Below are 19652 nucleotides of genomic sequence, written 5' to 3'. Positions count from 1 at the left end.
AGCCGTCCAGCTCCCGCTTGTGCTGCCGCTGCTGTTGAACCCTTAAGGGCCTGTCCCACTTAGGCGATTTTATGGCGACTGCCGGCGACTAGGCTGTCGCCGACAGTTCACTGGGGTGTCGCGGGCAAGATCGCGAGGAGTCTTCCAAAAATTGTAGTGGATCTCAGCGCGTCGCTGAGAAATCATCCGGAGTGAAATTTCTCGGTGACAGCTGGCTTGTCGGCAAGTATCGTTGCATATTGCGGGCGCTGTCGCCTGCTGTCCCCATGTTTGATAGGTTCTCTTAGATGCATTTAGAAGCACATCATATTAAAATAAGTAAAGTTATTTCAAAATACCATAAAATGCTTGTATTTAACCAATTTATTTACCGTCAGGACATTTGACAGGTAGATTGGAGGCGACAGTTTGACGGTCAGATAAGCGTGGGAATTTTCACGATGTTTATGGCCATCAGCCATTACATTTAAAGTGGGCTCCCAACCCAGATATGCAACCCAGAAACCAGATATGCATCTCCCGGACATTTTCATTGAATGCCCACACGCTTTTCACAAAAGTCCACTTAACCACTTTAAAAAATTAAAAAATTAATACAGCTATTAGTAAACTGGAAGTAAATCCAGTTTATGGCTTGTTACAGTGAAGCTTGGTTTTTAATTAACCCATACAATATGTTATAGTTCAAAACTCTCAAGTACTTACTGACTTGTCAGTGATTTCAGCAAAAATTAGGACGCCGGAGAAGCATTGACAGTGTGGGAATTTCGCGATGTTTCCGAAGACGGTGTAATCTCGACCTGACTCAGCATTGTCGTGGTCATTGTCATGGGGTAAAAGAAAATTTCAGCGATCTGCTACGACTTTGACAGTCGCCAAAAAAAACGCCTAAGTGGGACATTCCCTTTATGACAGATGTTTTTTTCATTTCCTTTGAAAAAAACGTTTTTTGATTTAAAGAAAGAATGATAAGTTTGATTTAAAGAAAAAACGATAAGTTTATTTGATTTTTTTTTCAAAACAGCACCCGCTTGGGCTGCCACTGTTGAACCGTTACAGATAAGGTTTTTCTATTTCCTTTGAAAAAATCGTGTTTTGATTTAAAGAAAGAACTATTTATTTTACAGATAAGCTATATTTGATTTAGAAAAAAACTTTTTCATTTAAAAAAAAGACGTTAAAAAACCCGTTAGTTTTACAGAGTAGATGCTTTCTAGCGGGTGAGTGTATGAACCCGGAATAAGGCGAGGAGCCAGGTGAATTCCGCAAGGGTTGTTTAATAGACTCAAAACCACTACCGTTCGCTTCAGTGGGAGACTGAAGACTAAAACCCCTGTAGGAAACCCCGTAGCAAAAAAAACCCTGTAGGAAACCCCGTAGCCTGGGCCGTCGCAGGACCTTGTCATCACAGTGCTGAGGGGTTCGATCAGTAGCCTAACCTTTGGGAGCTGCCACAGCTTTATTTTAAAAGAAATCTTTTTCATTTAGATTTTTCTCAATAAAAAAAAAAGTTTGGCTTAAATAAGAAAAAAAAGGTTTACTTTACTTTATTTTACAGAAAAGGTTTATTTGATTATTTTAAAAAGTTGTCTCATTTAAAAAAAAAGTTTAGCTTAAATAAGAAAAAAATGTATCTTAAACATTCTTTGAAAGAATACGCTCGCCGCCCAATTGGTCCGGCTCCCACATGGGGGGAGCACCGCCCATTTAAAAAAAAACCTCCTTTCATCCAGCTCGATTCCTGATTGGTCCGGGTCCCACATGGGGTGGGGGGCGTCCCCGCTCTTCCCGCTGAAATAAACTGCCGTCTCCGAGCTGCCTTTTACTGAGCCTGAGCTGTCCAGCTCCCGCTTGTTTTGCCTCTGCTGAACCGTTACCGATAAGGGGAGTGGGGGGAGGTGGATGGGGAGTGGGGGATGGTGTGGGGAGTGGGGGTGTGGAAGGGGAGGTGGGGGGAGGGGTGAGTGGGGGTGGTGGGGTTAGGGGAGGGGGTAGGGGACGGGAGGAGGGGTTAGAGAGTGGGGGAGGGCAGGGGGAGTGGGAGGGTGCCAGACCAATGCAGGAGTGGTTTGGGGGAGTTTTAATGGGGGTTGAGGGGGGGTTGGAGTGGGTGCGTGTGGGGGGGAGTGGGGGAGGGGTGGGTGCTAGACCAATGCAGAGGAGGCTTTGGGTCCACGGCTCGCTCTGGCTGCAGTGCTGGCGGTACGGGGCTGAGGGGAGTGGCTTCCTCTCCCCTTCCCTGTCCCCCCTCGCCCCCCGGGGGACTGCGAGACACACCCCGCCCGGCAACGGACTTTGTCAGTTGGAGAGGATTGCCGGACCCGCAGGATCGTCCGTTGGGGTGGGTTGCCACAGGAGAGGCCCGCAGGAGAGATTTGTACCCAACGGGCCTACCTCAGTCTAGTTACTTTTAAAATTAACTTTAGTTTAGTTTAGAGATACAGCGTGGAAACAGGCCCTTTAGCCCACCAAGCCAACAAGCGATCCCCACAAACCTGTACGTCTTTGGAGAAAATCATGCAGGTCACGGAGAGAACGGACAAACTCCGTACAGACAGCACCCGTAGTCAGGATCGAACCTGGGTCTCTGGCCATGTAAGGCAGCAACATTCTGCCACCCCATATAGCCCCTAATTCAATTCCTACTGAAATACTGAATGCTGAAATATTCTACATGCTCCAATTTCTTACAAACTGAAGCAAATTCCATATCCGTCTTCAGAGGCCAATTTTTCAACTTCTTCCTGCTACTGATTTCAGACCACCACCAGATTTCAAACCTCCTCCAATTCACAATTCAATTTAAATCTCCATTTCAGAACCTTCCTAATTTCAAATACTATTTGAATGCAGATTCCAGATTCTCTGATTTCTATTGCCAGTTTTAGCACACATCTCAAGTCGCTCTCATGCTGATTGGGAGAAGTCATTGTTGAAGCAGAGGATTTTGAAATGAGCTGATGTTTTTGAATGAATGCACTGGAAACAGGTTCTCACAAAAATAAATCAAGAATATTTCCAAGTGTTTGAATCTAATCGTCTATTTCATTGTTCCCCATTTTGAAATTAATGTGATTTTTTAGAGGAAATAACCTCTAAGTTATAAAGGAACTAAAAGTCACAAATAAAAAGGAAGAGCATATTAATCACATACATAATAGGCATGTCAGAATTATTTAATACATTGCTTTTAATTATTCTTGTGATTTTCCAACAACTAATTCTTTCAAAATTTACTTGACTATGGTAAACATAGAGCAGCAAGTGAGAAAAGGTCTGGGAAGGTCACCACCTAAAAAGTTTATTATATTTGAATATTTTAATTCCTAATTTACCTTCACTAATATCTTGGCTGTGACTTCCATCTGGTTCTAGGTCAGAAGGTATCATGATGTGCCATGTTGTCATTCTGGCTTCTGCTTCTAGACCAAACCCTTCAAGGCTACTGCAAGATTTTAAAAAAATCACAATAACAATGCAAATGCAGAAACAGTTCCTGTGAAATACATTACAATATATCCAATAATCAATATATATCACAACATTGCAAAAAGACACGTGGCCATTTCAATCATAAAAATGAACAAACCTGCAAGACCCACATAATATTTTCACCATTCATTCAATGTCAAAATTTAACCATGCCAAATTGTAACATTACAAAATGTAACACCACCCCCAAGCAGCCCTTGTCACCAAGCATACAAGCAAATTTATCAAAATCAAAATCTGATATTTCATTTAAAGTTATCATAATATTTGAGAAAGTGAAAGAATGAAAGAGAAGGTGAGCAGAACAGTACATATGAGAAGGTATTTATTCACAAAATGCTGGAGTAACTCAGCAGGTCAGGCAGCATCTCAGGAGAGAAAGAATGGGTGACGTTTCGGGTCGAGACCCTTCTTCAGACAGTACATATTAGAACATTGGCTGTTTTGCATGAGCTGTTTGAAGGTGAAGGTGACAATTAGTCACGGGAGCATTGAAATAACTGACCCCTAGAGATAACAAAAGCAAAAGAAGGCTTCAGCAGAAAAAAGTGAATGCAGGATAGATGCAGGTGATATTATAGAGAAAGAGTATTCAGCTTTGCTGGCAGGATAACATTTAATGTATTCCCCCGATAGCATTTAAGCAAGTGAGGTCAAGCCACTGCAAACTACTGCAGTCCTCATGAAGAATATTTGGTACACATTTGCAAAATTCTAATTCCGCAACAAAGGAATGATGACATAATCACAACTCGAAAAGTTGCATGACATGGAGGGGGTCTTAGAAATGGCGACATTCTCACAAGCCTGATGCCATTGCACTTTTAAATGGTTCAGGTGATGAGTTTGGAAAGATCTGCAGAAGCTCATTTGATTTGCTGCACATCATCAATGGGACCATCCATATGCACAATATCAGGTTGGCCATCAGTGCTTCATAGGATATCATAACACGTGAAATGGTGTATGGAAAAAAATAAGCCCAGAGTGTATGCACAATTTCCTGTATTGTAAATGTAAAACTTGCCATTTTACACACTGTCAAGATGACAAATGAGATTGAGTTTGATAAGACAGAGTAAGATGATGTGGAAGAGATATTCATATCTCATGGTGAAGCGCCAAAAATGATTGAAAGCTCAAGTATCAGAAGTCACAATAAGCCACGTTTCCAAGTAATATAATCTCTCTATTCTTCTTACCAAAGCGCACTACTTAATCAATTGTGTTGGAATTAATTCACCTATTCTGCAAGTATATTTGTGTGTAAATTGTGGTAATTGTACTCAGTATTGACAATCGGCCCAAATTGATGTCATCTGCAAATTTACAAATTCCAGAGTGTAAATCTTGACGCAAACAGTGAACAGCAGTATTTCCAACGATAATACTTGGGGATCATTAATACCCACCTTCTGTGGATACTCTGCTTTCTGTTCGGAAGCCACCTAGCATTGCACTTTGCTATTGACATCACATTCTGACTTTGTTCATTAGTCGATTATGAGGTAATATGAGGTGGTCCAGTTCAGTTTATTGTCATGTGTACCGAGGTACAGTGAAAAGCTTTTTGTTGCGTCAAAAGGTTTGATAAACTGCATAGATATTGGTTAGTGACTCTATAACTTACACAAGAAGTTGATATGGCAGGATTGTCAGAGGTTCTGGGGAGAAGGCAGGAGAATGGGGTTAGAGGGAGGGAGATATACATCAGCCATGATGGAATGGCGGAGTAGACTTGATGTGCGGAAGGGACTAATTCTACTCCTATCACTTCTGACCTTATGATCTTATTTAGGACTTCATATTTTATTCCATACACCATTTCACAAGTGTTATGTCATCCTAAGTAGCACAGATGGCCATCTTGATATGGTTGAACTCAAACCAGCAAATAAAAAAATCAACGTCATAGATTCAACTGCTCATGTCAAAAAAAAATGAGACATATATGTCCTATATGTACATAAATTCTAATAGTGATCTGACAATTAATCACACAGAAATCAGAAAATAATATGCAGGGCGCAGAGGTGGTGGCTATCTAAAATGAGCTGCCGCAGGTGGTGGGAGAGGCACCACTTGCGGTGTTATGTTTATAATGCACTTAGACAGGTACTTAGATAGGAAAGACAGAGGGATCCAGGAAAATATAATTAGTTTACATAGGCATCAAGGTCAACGTGGATAAAGTGGGAAGAAATGAACCATTTCTGTGCCAAATGATTCTATTATCAATTTTAATAGTTTTCAATTATTTTGAATGATGGAATCAAAACTGCATTTCAAGCTATGTCATCTGTCAAATTCTGCCTTGGATGATCTGGACCCAGGGCTCAGTGCAACACTACTAGAGTCCTATTGCTGCTCAGCTCAAGGGTGTGCAAGACCAGCAGGATCAATCTTTCCAATCCAACCCAGTTAAGTGCAGATCAGCTCAATTAAACTTTGGTCCAACATGTTTGTTGCAAAACACCAGTAAAAGATTTTGTTTAGACATACAGCACGGAAACAGGCCCTTTGGCCCACCGAGTCCGCACCGACCAGCAATCCCTGCACATTACTACGATCCTACACACACTAGGGACAATTTTACATTTATACCAAGCCAATTAACCTACAAATCTATACATCTTTGGAGTGTGGAAGGAAACCAAAGATATCGGAGAAAACCCATGCGGTCACGGGGAGAACGTACAAACTCCATACAGACAGCACACCGTAGTCAGGATCGAATCTGGGTCTCTAGCGCTGTAAGTGCTTTAAGGCAGCAACTACGACTGTGCCACTAATTAATTTCTCATCAATGATCAAAGCTTAAAGATTTTTTGCAAAATATTTGAATTAATGTTGGAGCAATATTAAATTTTTGAATTGTCATATTGCGAGTAAGCCATGAAAATTCATTTCTAAAGACATACCTTCCAGTGTAGAGGCTAAGTAAGCTGTGAGCCAGGCAGCCAATGAATTCTTGATCATGATTGCCAGGTCCTAGAATAAGAGTACGGTTTACTGTCAGGATTCTTAAAGAGTCTAAAAGGGCAACTTGCTGTGGAACAGTCTTATGCGGTCTTGATAGTTGACATAGTATGGCTCGATTAAGGCAGTGATAAATAGGATCCAGAGACAGTCCTTGGGACCTTCGTTTCGACTAGATGGAAACAAAGACCAATATCAGTGAATAAAAAATAAATATTTAAATTCCAAAACTTTCATTGCTTCATAAGCTGTTTTGCTCTAAATTATATTAGCCAATTTTTTCAGGTCTTTATGTTTGGTATTTTCTTCAGAAACATTGTAATAAATCTGCACAACAGCTTTTGATAATGTGAAGGCCAATACTACTCAGAATACTCCACTGAAAATCCTACGGCTTCCCATTGAATCACTTCATTTTTATATTCTGTACTGCCTCAAATAAACCTAGAATTCTATCAGATTTTTCTTAGAGCATTAAAGAAGAGTTACTTCCTTTAATGCCTGTTCCATCAGTTCCAATCAGTCTGAAAAAGTATCTCAACACGAAACATCGCATATTCATGTTCTTCAGAGATACTGCCTGACCTGCTGAGTTACTCCAGCACTTTGTGTGTAATTCCACAGAGCCAGACATTCTTTCATTCACACTATAATTACTGAAGTTTTAATAACCAAAATATATGATCTCACCTTAAATGACAATGAATCCCACCTGCCAATTCACTAGTTTCTCAATGTCTTTACTTTCTAAGGAAAACTAATTTTTCATCACCTGCAAATTTCAACATTATGCAAACTGGACCAATACCCAATTTTGAACATTACTTTGAACTGATACGTTGAACTGATTCGGTGCACACCCCAAGTGCACTATGGTGTAGAAATATTTTTCTTCATTTCGTATTTAGTTCTTAAACCATTCAACTTTACCTGTGTGTTACCTGCATTTCCCTCATTGATCCTTTCTATCAAAAAATGCTCAACAAGTTAGACACGATTTGTCTTTAATAAATCTATGCTAGGTTTCTCTAAACAATGCACTCCTCTCAAAGTGACAAGTAATTCTGCCCCAGCCCCAGGTTATTCTTTTTAGAACTTTCTCCATCACCAGGGTTAAATTGACTCGTCTGCAGTTACTGGATTTTTATCTTTCACGCCTTTTTTAACACAATTTTTCAGTTTTTGGGCTCTATCTCTGACCCATGAATGTTTGGAAGATGGAGCCACCATGGATTGCAGATGCTGGAATCTTGTGCAAAAAAACTGCTGGAGAAACTCAGTGAGTCAGGCAGCATCTGCAGGTTTTGGGTTGGGACCCTTCTTCAGACTGAAGCAGTTTGTTTTTTGATATTTGGAAGATATGGCCAGGGTTTCTACAATTTCCCCCCTATACCTCTCTGTTACCTAGGTGGTTCTCATCTGGATGAGGTGGTTTACCAGTTAAATTTCAGCTGGGACCTCCTTAACATTACCAATGTTAATCTCGGATCTCAATTCCATTTTCTTTTGTTCCAGCAGTAACATTCAGAGTTGAGAAGATTAAAGTAAAGTACTTATTTGGTGCTTCATCCATAAACTTCCCCTTCGGTCTCTATGTGGTTCCATTTCTCCACTTACAGCACTTTCCTTTTTTAGATGTTTGTAGGATAATTGTAAAGTTTGCTGCTAGTCTTTTCTCCTGATCTCATTTTGTCCCTTATATTTCCAGTTTTGCTTCCCCTCTGAATCTTCTGTAATCAGCCTAGTTCCCACTCACTTGAGGTGTTGAGATTATTCACCTACCAGAGGATAGCCAGCCATCGTCCTGCTCTTATCACAAATCTTTAAGTGGCTAGTCCACTTGAATTCCTGAATAATTGTGACTGGTCTGATGTTGAGACTGGAAGATTTGACTGATAACTTTGGTAAATATTAAATGTAGGGCAGCTCTCTGTAGTTGGAGGCGTAATTGGCGGGCAGTTTTGTGCGTAAATGTTACTTGTCATTTATCAGACTACCATCAAATACGATCTAGGTTGTTAATCTTCGTGAAATTTGCCAAATAATGCAAATAGTTTGAAGTGAAATTAAATCTCATTTTTAGCATTTATAAAGCACCTCTAAAACGCCGTACCACTTCAAGTTCAAGATGTTCTCATTTCCCATTGAAAGAAGAAACAAGCTTTATTTTGATTGCTGCCTCAGTCATTTAAACAGTAGGAACATTTCAGTAATAGAATAATGACAGCAGTGAAATAATTTAAGATGATTAACTTTAAATGTAGAACTGAGAAAGGAAAATAACAAATGCTGGGAATGTACAGCAATGATATCAGCTTCTGAGAGAATATTGCACAATTTGTTTGCAAAATAATGTTGAATTAAAAAGTCATAGAAATGGTGACCAAAATGCCAAATACAAAGACAAAAAATAAAATTAAAGGGAATATTCAGTACCCACGGAGAGAGAAGCAGAGTTGACTATTAACAGTTTTAATGGAAAGTTATCAACCTGAAATGTTAACTCTTTCTCTCTCCACAAGTCTGACCAGCCGAATATTTCCAGTGTTTGTTTTAATTACATATTTCAAGCATTTGGACTTTTTAAAAAATACTTTGGGAACAAATATGACAATATTTCTTTCTCATGTTAAGAGTTCAAGTATGATCCTTTCATTGGAACTCATATTTTGAAGTTGCTTTGAAACGTCTTTTCAAAACTATTAACCCTACTTCAGATTATGGGCACCATGCAATAAGCTTCATGCATTTTGTTCTTCGCTAACCTGCTTCATCTATTCTTGCACTGCAAACTGCTGGAAGTATGAGATGATACTTTGGTTTAACAGAACGAATGGAAACTAGGTAACGTTAGGACCAACAATCTATTTCCTTAACCAATGAAATTTAATGATTTAATGGTTAAACATCTGAAATCTGCTTAGACACTTGCATCAAAGGCACTCTTGCTTGAGGAGATCTTCAATATGCTCCTTGCCCACTTGCTATTGTTGCTGAATTACTTGTGGGAAAATGTGTGGTTCTATATTAATACAAAAATATAAGATTTTCTGTATGTACAGACTGATTAATGGCATGAATCTTCATTACAGTATTTTGCAAGCAAATTATGTGCTGTTATCTAATAACAGAAGTCGACAGTATCACTTGTGCATTGTCAGCATCTGTTAGTTTTCCTTTTAATTTCCACATTTAAATTAGCTTAATCCTAATGTACTGAAAAATAAAATTAATTTGAGGTTAATGGATAATATCCACTTACTTGTCCTATCAACTGAATAATGAAGTCAACAACAAGCTTGGATTCTTTGCTGAAGATGCCTTGCCAGAGTTTATCCACAAGTCGTTGTGTTAAGTAAAATACATTGTTCACTAATATACTGTAACTTCCTCCACTAGCAATGCGCAATGTCGAATCTTCACCTGAAATAGTTATGACAATACCAATAGTAATGTTAATTTGTAGAATTGACATATTAAAAAAAAGTTATTTAGCTTGTAGTGATAACAGATGCTTTAACTTTAGCATTATTTCTTGCAGATTTTAACTTAGTTGCATCAATTATTCATTAAAAAATAACAAATAATTTGTTTATAACAGTTTATTGAGAGAATTTTGCTCGTAATTACCAGATTTTATTGAATCTCCTAACTGTAAAACTACATTGTGATATGATCACAAATCGAATGCCCAGGAACGTAGGAGATTACAAAAAGTGGTGAACACTACCATCACAGGTTCTGACCTTCCCCCCCGTCAAAAAGATCTATTGGAGGCAATGCCTCAAAAAGGCAGCCAGCATCATCAAAGACCCACACACCACCCTGTTCACACTCTCATATATTTTTGTTCTATTGTTATCTATTGAGTATTGTTTTTAAAGACTTGTCATGCTGCTGCAAGTAAGAATTTCATTGTTCCATTTTGGAACATATGACAATTAAGCACTCTTGACTCTATATCATGACATTCTGGGATAAAAGCATCTGCTCCATAATAAGGACATTAACACTGCTGGATATTAACCTTTGTTCATTTTTAATCAAATGGGCACCACTTTATGTTAATTGGAAATTTCAGAACAGTGTTTGACTATAATTATCATGATGATGGAAAAAAGAATTTCTAGCAACAGTAGAATAATTACTTTGAGAGATCTTCTAAATTTGTCATTTAAATAATTTTGCAGTACCACGGAGTCATTAATGTCAAAAGCAGAGTCTGATTGTCCTAACTCACCATAAAATGAAAATCAGCTTGCTCCAAATTAAAAATTATGTATAAAGAACTACCAACTGTATTTCTTCCTAGAGTTTAAAATGATTACAAACTTCAGAAAATTGTGCAAGAACTGTTTGCTGAAAATTGTCCTTCCTATGCTGTGTGTTAATAGTTCTTTAGCTAGATGCCTAAACATGCTGTGGGAAATCATTCAATACTATTAAAAAAATCTATATAAATTAACCAATATGCTGCTAACACAGGTTAAATGAGCAACTATTTTGCTTTCAACATTTTTAAATTACATTCAGCAACAGAATCTTTGGAATCATTTAACATCAGATCCCCATGTTGGTTTTAATCTTGTTACTAACATCTATTGGTTGGAACTATTGATTCAAAACAGGAAGCTACATTTTGTTCAAGATGTAATTGGCAAACAATTACATAATTTGCCATTCTAATTTATAATATGAAAGAATCATATCAAATAGCCCAAATCACAGTAATTCATATTTTAGACTTTCACTGTGTATTTTAATTAGAACTCACAAAATTTAGAAAATTACTCCTCCACAGATTCTGGCAAAAAGAACTATACTTAACCTACCTAACAAAACATCCGCTGCCAATAAATGGTCCATTACACTGTCCAAGATGCAAGTTTGAAATTCTTTTTGCTGAGCTCGTGTTGATCTATCAGGCGATGCCTTGTAAAGAAAAAGATACCAAAAACATGATCCATTGTTATCTTGCCGAAAGACACATTCGTGTGATATAATTTTTATTTTCTAACACATGTTGCAGTCATGGCCAAGAATAAAAACATGGCACCTACTGTACAATCCTAGGTAATTGCACATTAATTGGAAAGTTAAAAAGCAATTCTAAAGTTGTGGTTGGTTAGAAACAAAAGTAATCATTCATTTTTTGATCCAATAATGCAGCCAAGCAATTTATGAAAACAAATGAAAGCTATTGATCCCAATCAGTTTCTTTCATCGCCAATGCTACCTAACCTTCTGAGCAGTTCCCGAATTTTCAGTTTTATTTCACCTGCAGTTCCATCATTTTCTTCCTGTTTATCTTTTGTGCTAGCCAAAGATTCTGTGGGTGTTTCTGAATCATAAACTGCATAGATATGTCTTAATAGTTGGCAACTGAAGCAAGCAAATAAATATAAACAACTGTTTTACTTTTATAATCTTCATGATTAAAGGGAATTTTCTTTAAAACTGATCTTTGGAAAGATCTTCAAAATAAATTTAACAATACTAATCCACTGGAGAAATTATTTGAAAAAATAACTGGATTCTGAAGCACATCATTCATGAGCAAAACTCACAGCACTAGAAATGTACTAATATGACTGAAATATGAAACACAAATTTACATTAGTTATTAAATTAAGATTAACGAGCTGCACTGAAACTTGATTTACTTGTGCATGTGTTTCTATACCAACCGAATCCTTTGGCAACCTTCCTCTCTCTCCACAACTACATAAACGTTTATGCATTCTGCAAACATACCAACTAACCTACTTAATTATTTGCCCAAATCACTTATATGTACAGTGCCCTCCATAATGTTTGGGACTAAGACCATCAATTATTTATTTGCCTCTGTACTCCACTTGAGATTTGTAATAGAAAAAAATCACATGTGGTTAAAGTGCACATTGTCAGATTTTAATTAAGGCCATTTTTATACATTTTGGTTTCACCCTGTAGAAATTACAGCAGTGTTTATACATAGTCTCCCCATTTCAGGGCACCATAATGTTTGGGACACAGCAATGTCATGTAAATGAAAGTACGCATGTTTAGTATTTTGTTGCATATCCTTTGCATGCAATGACGGCTTGAAGTCTGTGATTCATGGACATCACCAGTTACTGGGTATCTTCTCTGGCGATGCTCTGCCAGGCCTATATTGTCGCCATCTTTAGCTTATGCTTGTTTTGGGGGCTAGTCCCCTTGAGTTTTCTCTTCAGCATATAAAAGGCATGCTCAATTGGGTTCAGATTGGATGATTGACTTGGCCACTCAAGATTTGATCATTTTTTAGCTTTGAAAAACTCCTTTGTTGCTTTAGCAATATGTTTGGGATCATTGTCTTACTGTAGAATGAACCACCGGCCAATGTGTTTTGAGGCATTTGTTTGAATTTGAGCAGATAGGATGTGTCTATACACTTCAGAATTCATTATGCTACTACCATCACCAATTGTATCATCAATGAAGATAAGTGAGCCAGGCATACATGCCCAGACCATAACACCCCCACCACCGTGTTTCACAGATGAGATGGTATGCTTTGGATCTTGGGCAGTTCCTTCTCTCCTCCATAATTTGCTCTTGCCATCACTCTGATATGTTAATCTTCATCTCATCTGTCCACAAGACCTTTTCCAGAACTGTGGTTGCACTTTTAAATACTTCTTGGCAAACTGTAACCTGTCCATCCTATTTTTGCCCCTAACCAGTGGTTTGCATCTTGCAGTGTAGCCTCTGTATTTCTGTTCATTACGTCTTCTGCGGACAGTGGTCATTGACAAATCCACACCTGACTCCTGAAGAGTGTTTCTGATCTGACGGACAGGTGTTTGGGAGTTTTTCTTTACTATAGAGAGAATTCTTCTGTCATCAGTTGTGGAGGTCTTCCTTGGCCTGCCAGTCCCATTGTGATTCGTAAGCCCACCAGCGTTCTCTTTCTTCTTAGTGATGTTCCAAACAGTTGATTTTGGTAAGCCTAAGGTTTGGCTGATGTCTCTAACAATTTCATTCTTGTTTCTCAGTCTCATGATGGCTTCTTTGACTTTCATTGGCACAACTTTGGTCCACATGTTGATAAACAGCAATAAAAGTTTCCAAAGGTGATGGAAAGACTGGAGGAAAGACTGGGTGCTGAGAGCTCTCTTACACCTGTGTTAAGGAGGCAATTAAACACACCTGTGCAATTACAAATGCCTGTGAAGCCATGTGTCCCAAACATTATGGTGCCCTGAAATGGTGGGACTATGTATAGACACAACTGTAATTTTGACATGGGGAAACCAAAATGTATAAAAATACCCTTTAATAAAATCTGACAATGTGCACTTTAACCACTATGATTTTTTTTAATTACAAATCTCAAATTGTGGAGTACAGAGGCAAATAAATATATGATGGATCTTTGTCCCAAACATTATGGAGGGCACTGTATCACAAACAAGAGATCCTGGCACTGATCCTAAGAAACAACACTGGTCCCAGATCTCAGCGAATAATTCCCCTCAACAACCCTAACTTTTATGATTGCTAAATTGGCTTGGCCAATCTAATAAATCTGAGGATTCCATGTGCCTTAATCTTCTTGATCAGCCTAATATGAGAGACTTTGTTGAATACTTTACGAAAGTTCATGTATACAATGTCCACCACCACTGATCCTCATCTGTGATCTTCGTCACCTCCTCAAAAAACTCCTCAAATTGCCCCAATTATATATGTGTCATAGAGTCACAATCACGCAGCGCAGAAACAGGTTCTTCGGCCCAACTCATCCATGTCGACCAAGATGCCCCATCTAAGCTTGTTCCATTGAGCTGTATGTTGTCATTCTGTAGTTCCGTAACTTTCTGAATAAAATTGGTTTGTGTAGGATTTGTGTGAATGTGTGCTTGCTGGTTAGCTGCTCTGGTCAACTCTGCAAAAAACCTTTTAAATAACAGCATGGGACTAGTGCCAACAAGTGCCGTCCCTCAAATTAGTAAGACTTCAGAATCATATTCCCAGGTTCTTTACTCTCAAATAGGATATACTTCACCAGGAGCTCCGTTAACCTGTTTGTAGTCAAAGCTTTATACATAAATACTCAATTTTTGTCTGCACTCATTTTGAGTGAATAATTTTCACTTTAATTCAGAACATGATGAAAAGAGTGAGTTTCTTACAATTAAGAAAACAAATGGGGAAAAGGTTTATTTATACATTTATTATTTTTGATTCACGAACACTTACCTCTAAAAGCATATCTATAAGAGTAGTCTGTTTACTTGCAGGTGCAAGGCATAGATTTTCAATCACAAGGACACGCATGAAATCAAATACAAGCTTTCTGGCAGGATGATTAGTGAGGAAAGTTTTAGCCCCCACATTACAATATTCTGACTGGCTCCTGTTCATGCCAGTATCACCAGCAAATGCCTTGAATTCTTCAGCAGGAGAGCCCATTTCATCATCAAGATCACTCACCTGGATAAAGACCAGAGGAAATTTATATCATTTTACAAATGTATGCATCCCAAGCACTTTGCCTTTAAAAATTTACTGTGTCTTTGCTAATGATCACATTCACTGCAAAGTTTATATCCCTAAAGTAGTAAAATCAAAATGGCAGTTAATTATCTTAATTCTAGCGTACTCCATTTTTGTTTAACAGGATATTTATTACAATAATTACACACAGTGCATAATTATAAGCAATTAAAGTTTCACCAAACATAATCTCATTCAGATCAATGATAATTGACAAACTGGGCCACAGATACTATCTGTGAATCCAAAGAAGGAAATCTCTTCAGGATTAATTAACTAGAATGTAATCAGACATCAGGGTCCAGTGAAAAGAACGTGAGCAACCGAATGATAGTCACTGTCCCACCATTTTCTCCCACCAATTATCAAACCATTCCTAGTACTTAATTAAATGCCAATAAGTTTAAATCAAGTGAAAGAGGAGGAGGCTGTCATTATTAAAGTTCTGCTTTTGTCAAAGTACATTTTAATTTTGTTATTTTTATAATCCCTCATTCGTATGTTTTTTTCTCCCCTACATCATGCTACCAATTACAGAATAACAACTGTAATGTATCAAATGAAAACTAACAACAGGGTGGAGGTGCTTGGCATGCTTCATTGGGAAGGGTATTGAGTACAAAAATAGGGACATCATGATATAACTGTACAAGTCATTAGTGAGACCACATTTGGAGTACTGTGTACAGTTTTGGTCTTCAGGCTATAAGAACGATGTCATTAAGATGGAAAGGATGCAGAAAATATTAACCGGGATGTTTCCAACACTTGTGATGGAGGACTTGTGATGGAGGTGCTGGGCACGCTTCATTGGGAAGGGTATGAGTACAAAAATTGGGACATCATGATATAACAATACAAGTCATTTGTGAGACCACATATGGAGGACTGTGAAAAGTTCTAGTCTTCATGCAATAAGAATAGTCATTAAGTTGGAAAATATGCAGAAAAGTTTAAACGGGATGTTACCAGGATTTGACGTCTCGGGATAGGTTGAGTAGATTCGTTGGAATATAGGAGGCTGACCTTATTGCCTGTCCCAGGTTTGATCCTGGCCTCCGGCACTGTCTGTGCGGAGGTTTTCCCCGTGACCGTTTGGGTTTCCCCAAGGAACTCCGACATCATAAAGGCTTGTGGGTCAGAGATTAAATGGCCATTGTAAAGTACCCCAAGTGTGTTGGATGCATTTGGGATCTTCGGGGAGTTGATATCAATATACGATGGAGAAATGAATGGGGGAAAGATGGGATGACCCTACAGAGACTGCATGGACCAAAATGGCTCCTACTAGATTGTGAACGATACAGTGATGCAGCTGGTAGAGCTGCTGCCTCATAGCACCAGAGACTCGGGTTCCATTCTGATCTTGGCTGCTGTCTGTCTGGAGTTTGCACTTTCTCCCTGTGACCATGACTGTTTCCTCCTAGTGCTCCGGTTTCTCCCACATCTCAAAGGCATGTGGGTTTATTGATTAATTGGCCCCTGTAAATTGCCCGTAATATATAAGGAGTGGGTGAGAAAGTGAGATAACATGGGGTGGCGTGGTGACACAGCGGTACAGTTGCTGATTTACAGCCTTGGAGACCCGGGTTCAATCCTGACTACGGGTGGTTTGTATGGAGTTTGTACATTCTCCCCGTAACCGCGTGGGTTTCCTCCGAGATCTTTGGTTTCCTCCCAAACTCCAAAGACGTACAGGTTTGTAGGTTGTGTAGGAAAGAATTGCAGATGCTGGTTTAAATCGAAGGTAGACAGAAAGTGCTGGAGTAACACAGCATCTCTGGAAAGAAGGAATGGGTGACGTTTCGGGTCGAGACCCTTCTTCAGACTGATTCTCCAGAGATGTTGCCTGTCCCGCTGAACAGAGATGTTGCCTGTCCCGCTGAATTACTCCAGCATTTTGTGTCTATCAGGTTTGTAGGTTAATTGGCTTGTTATAAGTGTAAAAAAATGTCCTTAGTGTGTGTAGGATAGTGTTAATGTGTGTGGATCGCTGGTCGGTGCGGACTCGGTTGGTTGATGAGCCTGTTTCCGCGCTGTATCTCTAAACATGGAACTAGTGTGAACAGTGAACGATGGTTTTCATGGACTCAATAGTCCATGGCTGAAGGGCGTATTTCCACGCTGTATTTTTAAACGAACTATACAAAATCATAAAGTGTATGCTCAGTCTTTTTCCCACGGTAGAGGATTCTAAAACTAGATGGCATAGGTTTAATGTGAGAAGGAGAGATTTAAGAGTGACCTCAGGGGCTACTCTTTCACTCAGATATCTAGAAGGAGCTGCCTCAGGAAGCTGTGAAGCAGATACAGTTATGACCTTCATGACATTTAGATACTTATATAAATAGGAAGTATTTGGACAGATATGGCAAATCGCAGGCAAATTGGACTAGCCCAGAGTGACATCTTGGTCTGCATGGACAGGTTGGGCCAAAAGGCTACTTTCCCCAGCCCTACAGATCTACGGTTCTGTATAAAGTACTATTCTGAATGCACCAACCCATCGTTTCTTATTTTGCAGAATTTTGAAAGAAAAATTATTATTTTTCAAACAAATTAAAGACACACACCATTTCTGAATATGGCCTGATGTTAAAGGGAAAGACAGTTGCTGCAAATGCACAAAGGAATTCAGGGCTTGTCCAAAGTGGTGCTAGATCTGGAACATTATGATACAGGTAGCGGAAAAACTGCATCAAAGTAACTGGATATTCTCTAAGCCAGGAGCCTTCCTCTTCAGATTGCCAGGGCTGTAGGAAGAAATAAAAGATTTAATGCACAAGGAAAAGTAACTTTTCTTCAAAATGCATCTTTCCTATCACAATTCCCTATACATATTAAACAGCTGTAATTGGATTTTTTTTTAGATACAGATTTAAGATCTATTCAAATGGGAACTTGCTGCTTACACTTATTTTTCTGGCTAGCTCAGTTATCCATTGCAAGGGTACATACCTGTGCAAACACAAAGTATATCAGCAATGGAATAGAATTAGAAAGCAATGTATGATCAGCGTTAAAAAAATTGTGTAGGAAAATAACTGCAGATGCTGGTACAAATCGAAGCTATCACAAAATGCTGGAGTGACTCAGCAGGTCAGGCAGCATCTTGGAGAGAAGGAATGGGTGACGTTTCGGGTCGAGTCTGAAGAAGGGTCTCGACCCGAAACGTCACCCATTCCTTCTCTCCAAGATGCTGCCTGACCTGCTGAGTTATTCCAGCATTTTGTGATACCAGCGTTAAAAAATTCTGCTGCTTCAGCAGACATTCAAACTCATTTGCACTTTTGTGGCTGGTAGAGTTGAAGCAAAAGGAAATTTCAGCTAATTAATTGTTTCTGATGTGGAACCGGGATCCATTTTAATTCTTCTTCCCATTCCCACACCATCCTATCTATCCTCCATTTCCCCCTTTGCCTAACATAAAGCAAAGCAATAGCATCTCATATTCTGCCTGGGCATGTATACTGAATTCACCAATTTCAGATAATCCACTCTCCTTTCGTTCCTTGCACTCTCCTTCCAAACTATCCAGGTCCTCCCACGCATTCTCTTCATTCCAATCCCACCCGAGCCCCGTCACCCAGTTTATTTCCCATCCTGCCTACCCCACCTGCCCATCAAGGACACACTCCTCTCAATGGGTCCCCTATCCCCACTGTTCCCATTTCTTGCTTATTTGATTTCACTCTTCCTTTCTCATCAGATACCATAATCTGCAGTCCTTTACCGTCTCCACTTATCTCCGCCTACTTTCTGCTCACTCTCTTAATCTATCAACATCACTTGGTCCACCTCAAAATTTTCAAACCTATCTTTTGTCATAAGCAAACTTGGTGACCGTTCCTATAAAGTCACTGTTAGACAGTAAACAGTTAAAGCCCCAGTACCGATATACCACCCTATGAATTACAGATCAGAAAATGATCCATTTATCCCTATTTTCTGTACATTGAAGTCATCGTTTAAGTCACTATGCAGTTTGATCATTGGCTTGATAGGTTCTAAATCAACAAAATATTTAAAAGCTCATATTTACAAGGTCTTACCAATAGGCTCCAAGGATAATTTGATTTATTATGCAGCATATGATTAGCACAATGACTTTCATATGGAGCTTGTGCTCTTTTGGAATGCCAGGAAAATATATCCAAATTTACAGATATATTTGGTTATGCACAACAACTAGGAATGTTGGTTATATTTAGAGTGCATCTAGATACATGGCTGAACTGTCATTCATTTATTTTCGAAGTGTAATTAAGTTCACTGTCCCAGTGTCCTTTGAAAAGAGGATCCCTTGCTTGATTCATATTTCTGTAAATGAATGCAGGTAGACAAGTATCTTTTACATGACCAAATCGGATTTACATGGGTCGGTAGAACTTTCATATAATTTAGATTATAAGATGAATTCATTTCTGGAAAAAAAAATCATTAGAATCGAGCACATGAGCTGTAAGATAAACTTCCAAAGGTATTTGAGGAATGGTTGAAATATGGAAGCACAAATATATTTACCCGGAACCTTTAAATACATATTAAATATATATTGAAGTTGAATCTCAAATATTGATGATCTCTATTTCAAATGAAGATATGTTAGAAATTTCATCTGATCAGAGTACTGAGGAAAGCAAAACGACATCGCA

General features: G+C 38.7%; 1 protein-coding gene across 3 annotated transcripts in view; it reads right to left on the bottom strand.

Moving 5' to 3' along the window:
- wdfy3 (WD repeat and FYVE domain containing 3) overlaps positions 1-19652 on the bottom strand; it is a 271504-nt gene that overhangs the window by 86166 nt on the left and 165686 nt on the right. For all 3 annotated transcript variants that reach the window (XM_078402045.1, XM_078402054.1, XM_078402063.1), the window contains 6 exons: positions 17571-17750; positions 14701-14934; positions 11304-11403; positions 9734-9894; positions 6414-6643; positions 3336-3445 (listed from right to left, as the gene is read on the bottom strand). In XM_078402045.1, coding sequence (XP_078258171.1) covers positions 3336-3445; positions 6414-6643; positions 9734-9894; positions 11304-11403; positions 14701-14934; positions 17571-17750 — 1015 coding nt within the window. The remainder of the gene's footprint in view (positions 1-3335; positions 3446-6413; positions 6644-9733; positions 9895-11303; positions 11404-14700; positions 14935-17570; positions 17751-19652) is intronic.

The sequence above is a fragment of the Rhinoraja longicauda genome, chromosome 1 (genome assembly GCF_053455715.1).
Source record: "Rhinoraja longicauda isolate Sanriku21f chromosome 1, sRhiLon1.1, whole genome shotgun sequence".
NCBI lineage: Eukaryota > Metazoa > Chordata > Chondrichthyes > Rajiformes > Arhynchobatidae > Rhinoraja > Rhinoraja longicauda.
Note: the sequence above shows the minus strand (reverse complement) of the source record. Positions and strands in the feature narration are given on the sequence as shown.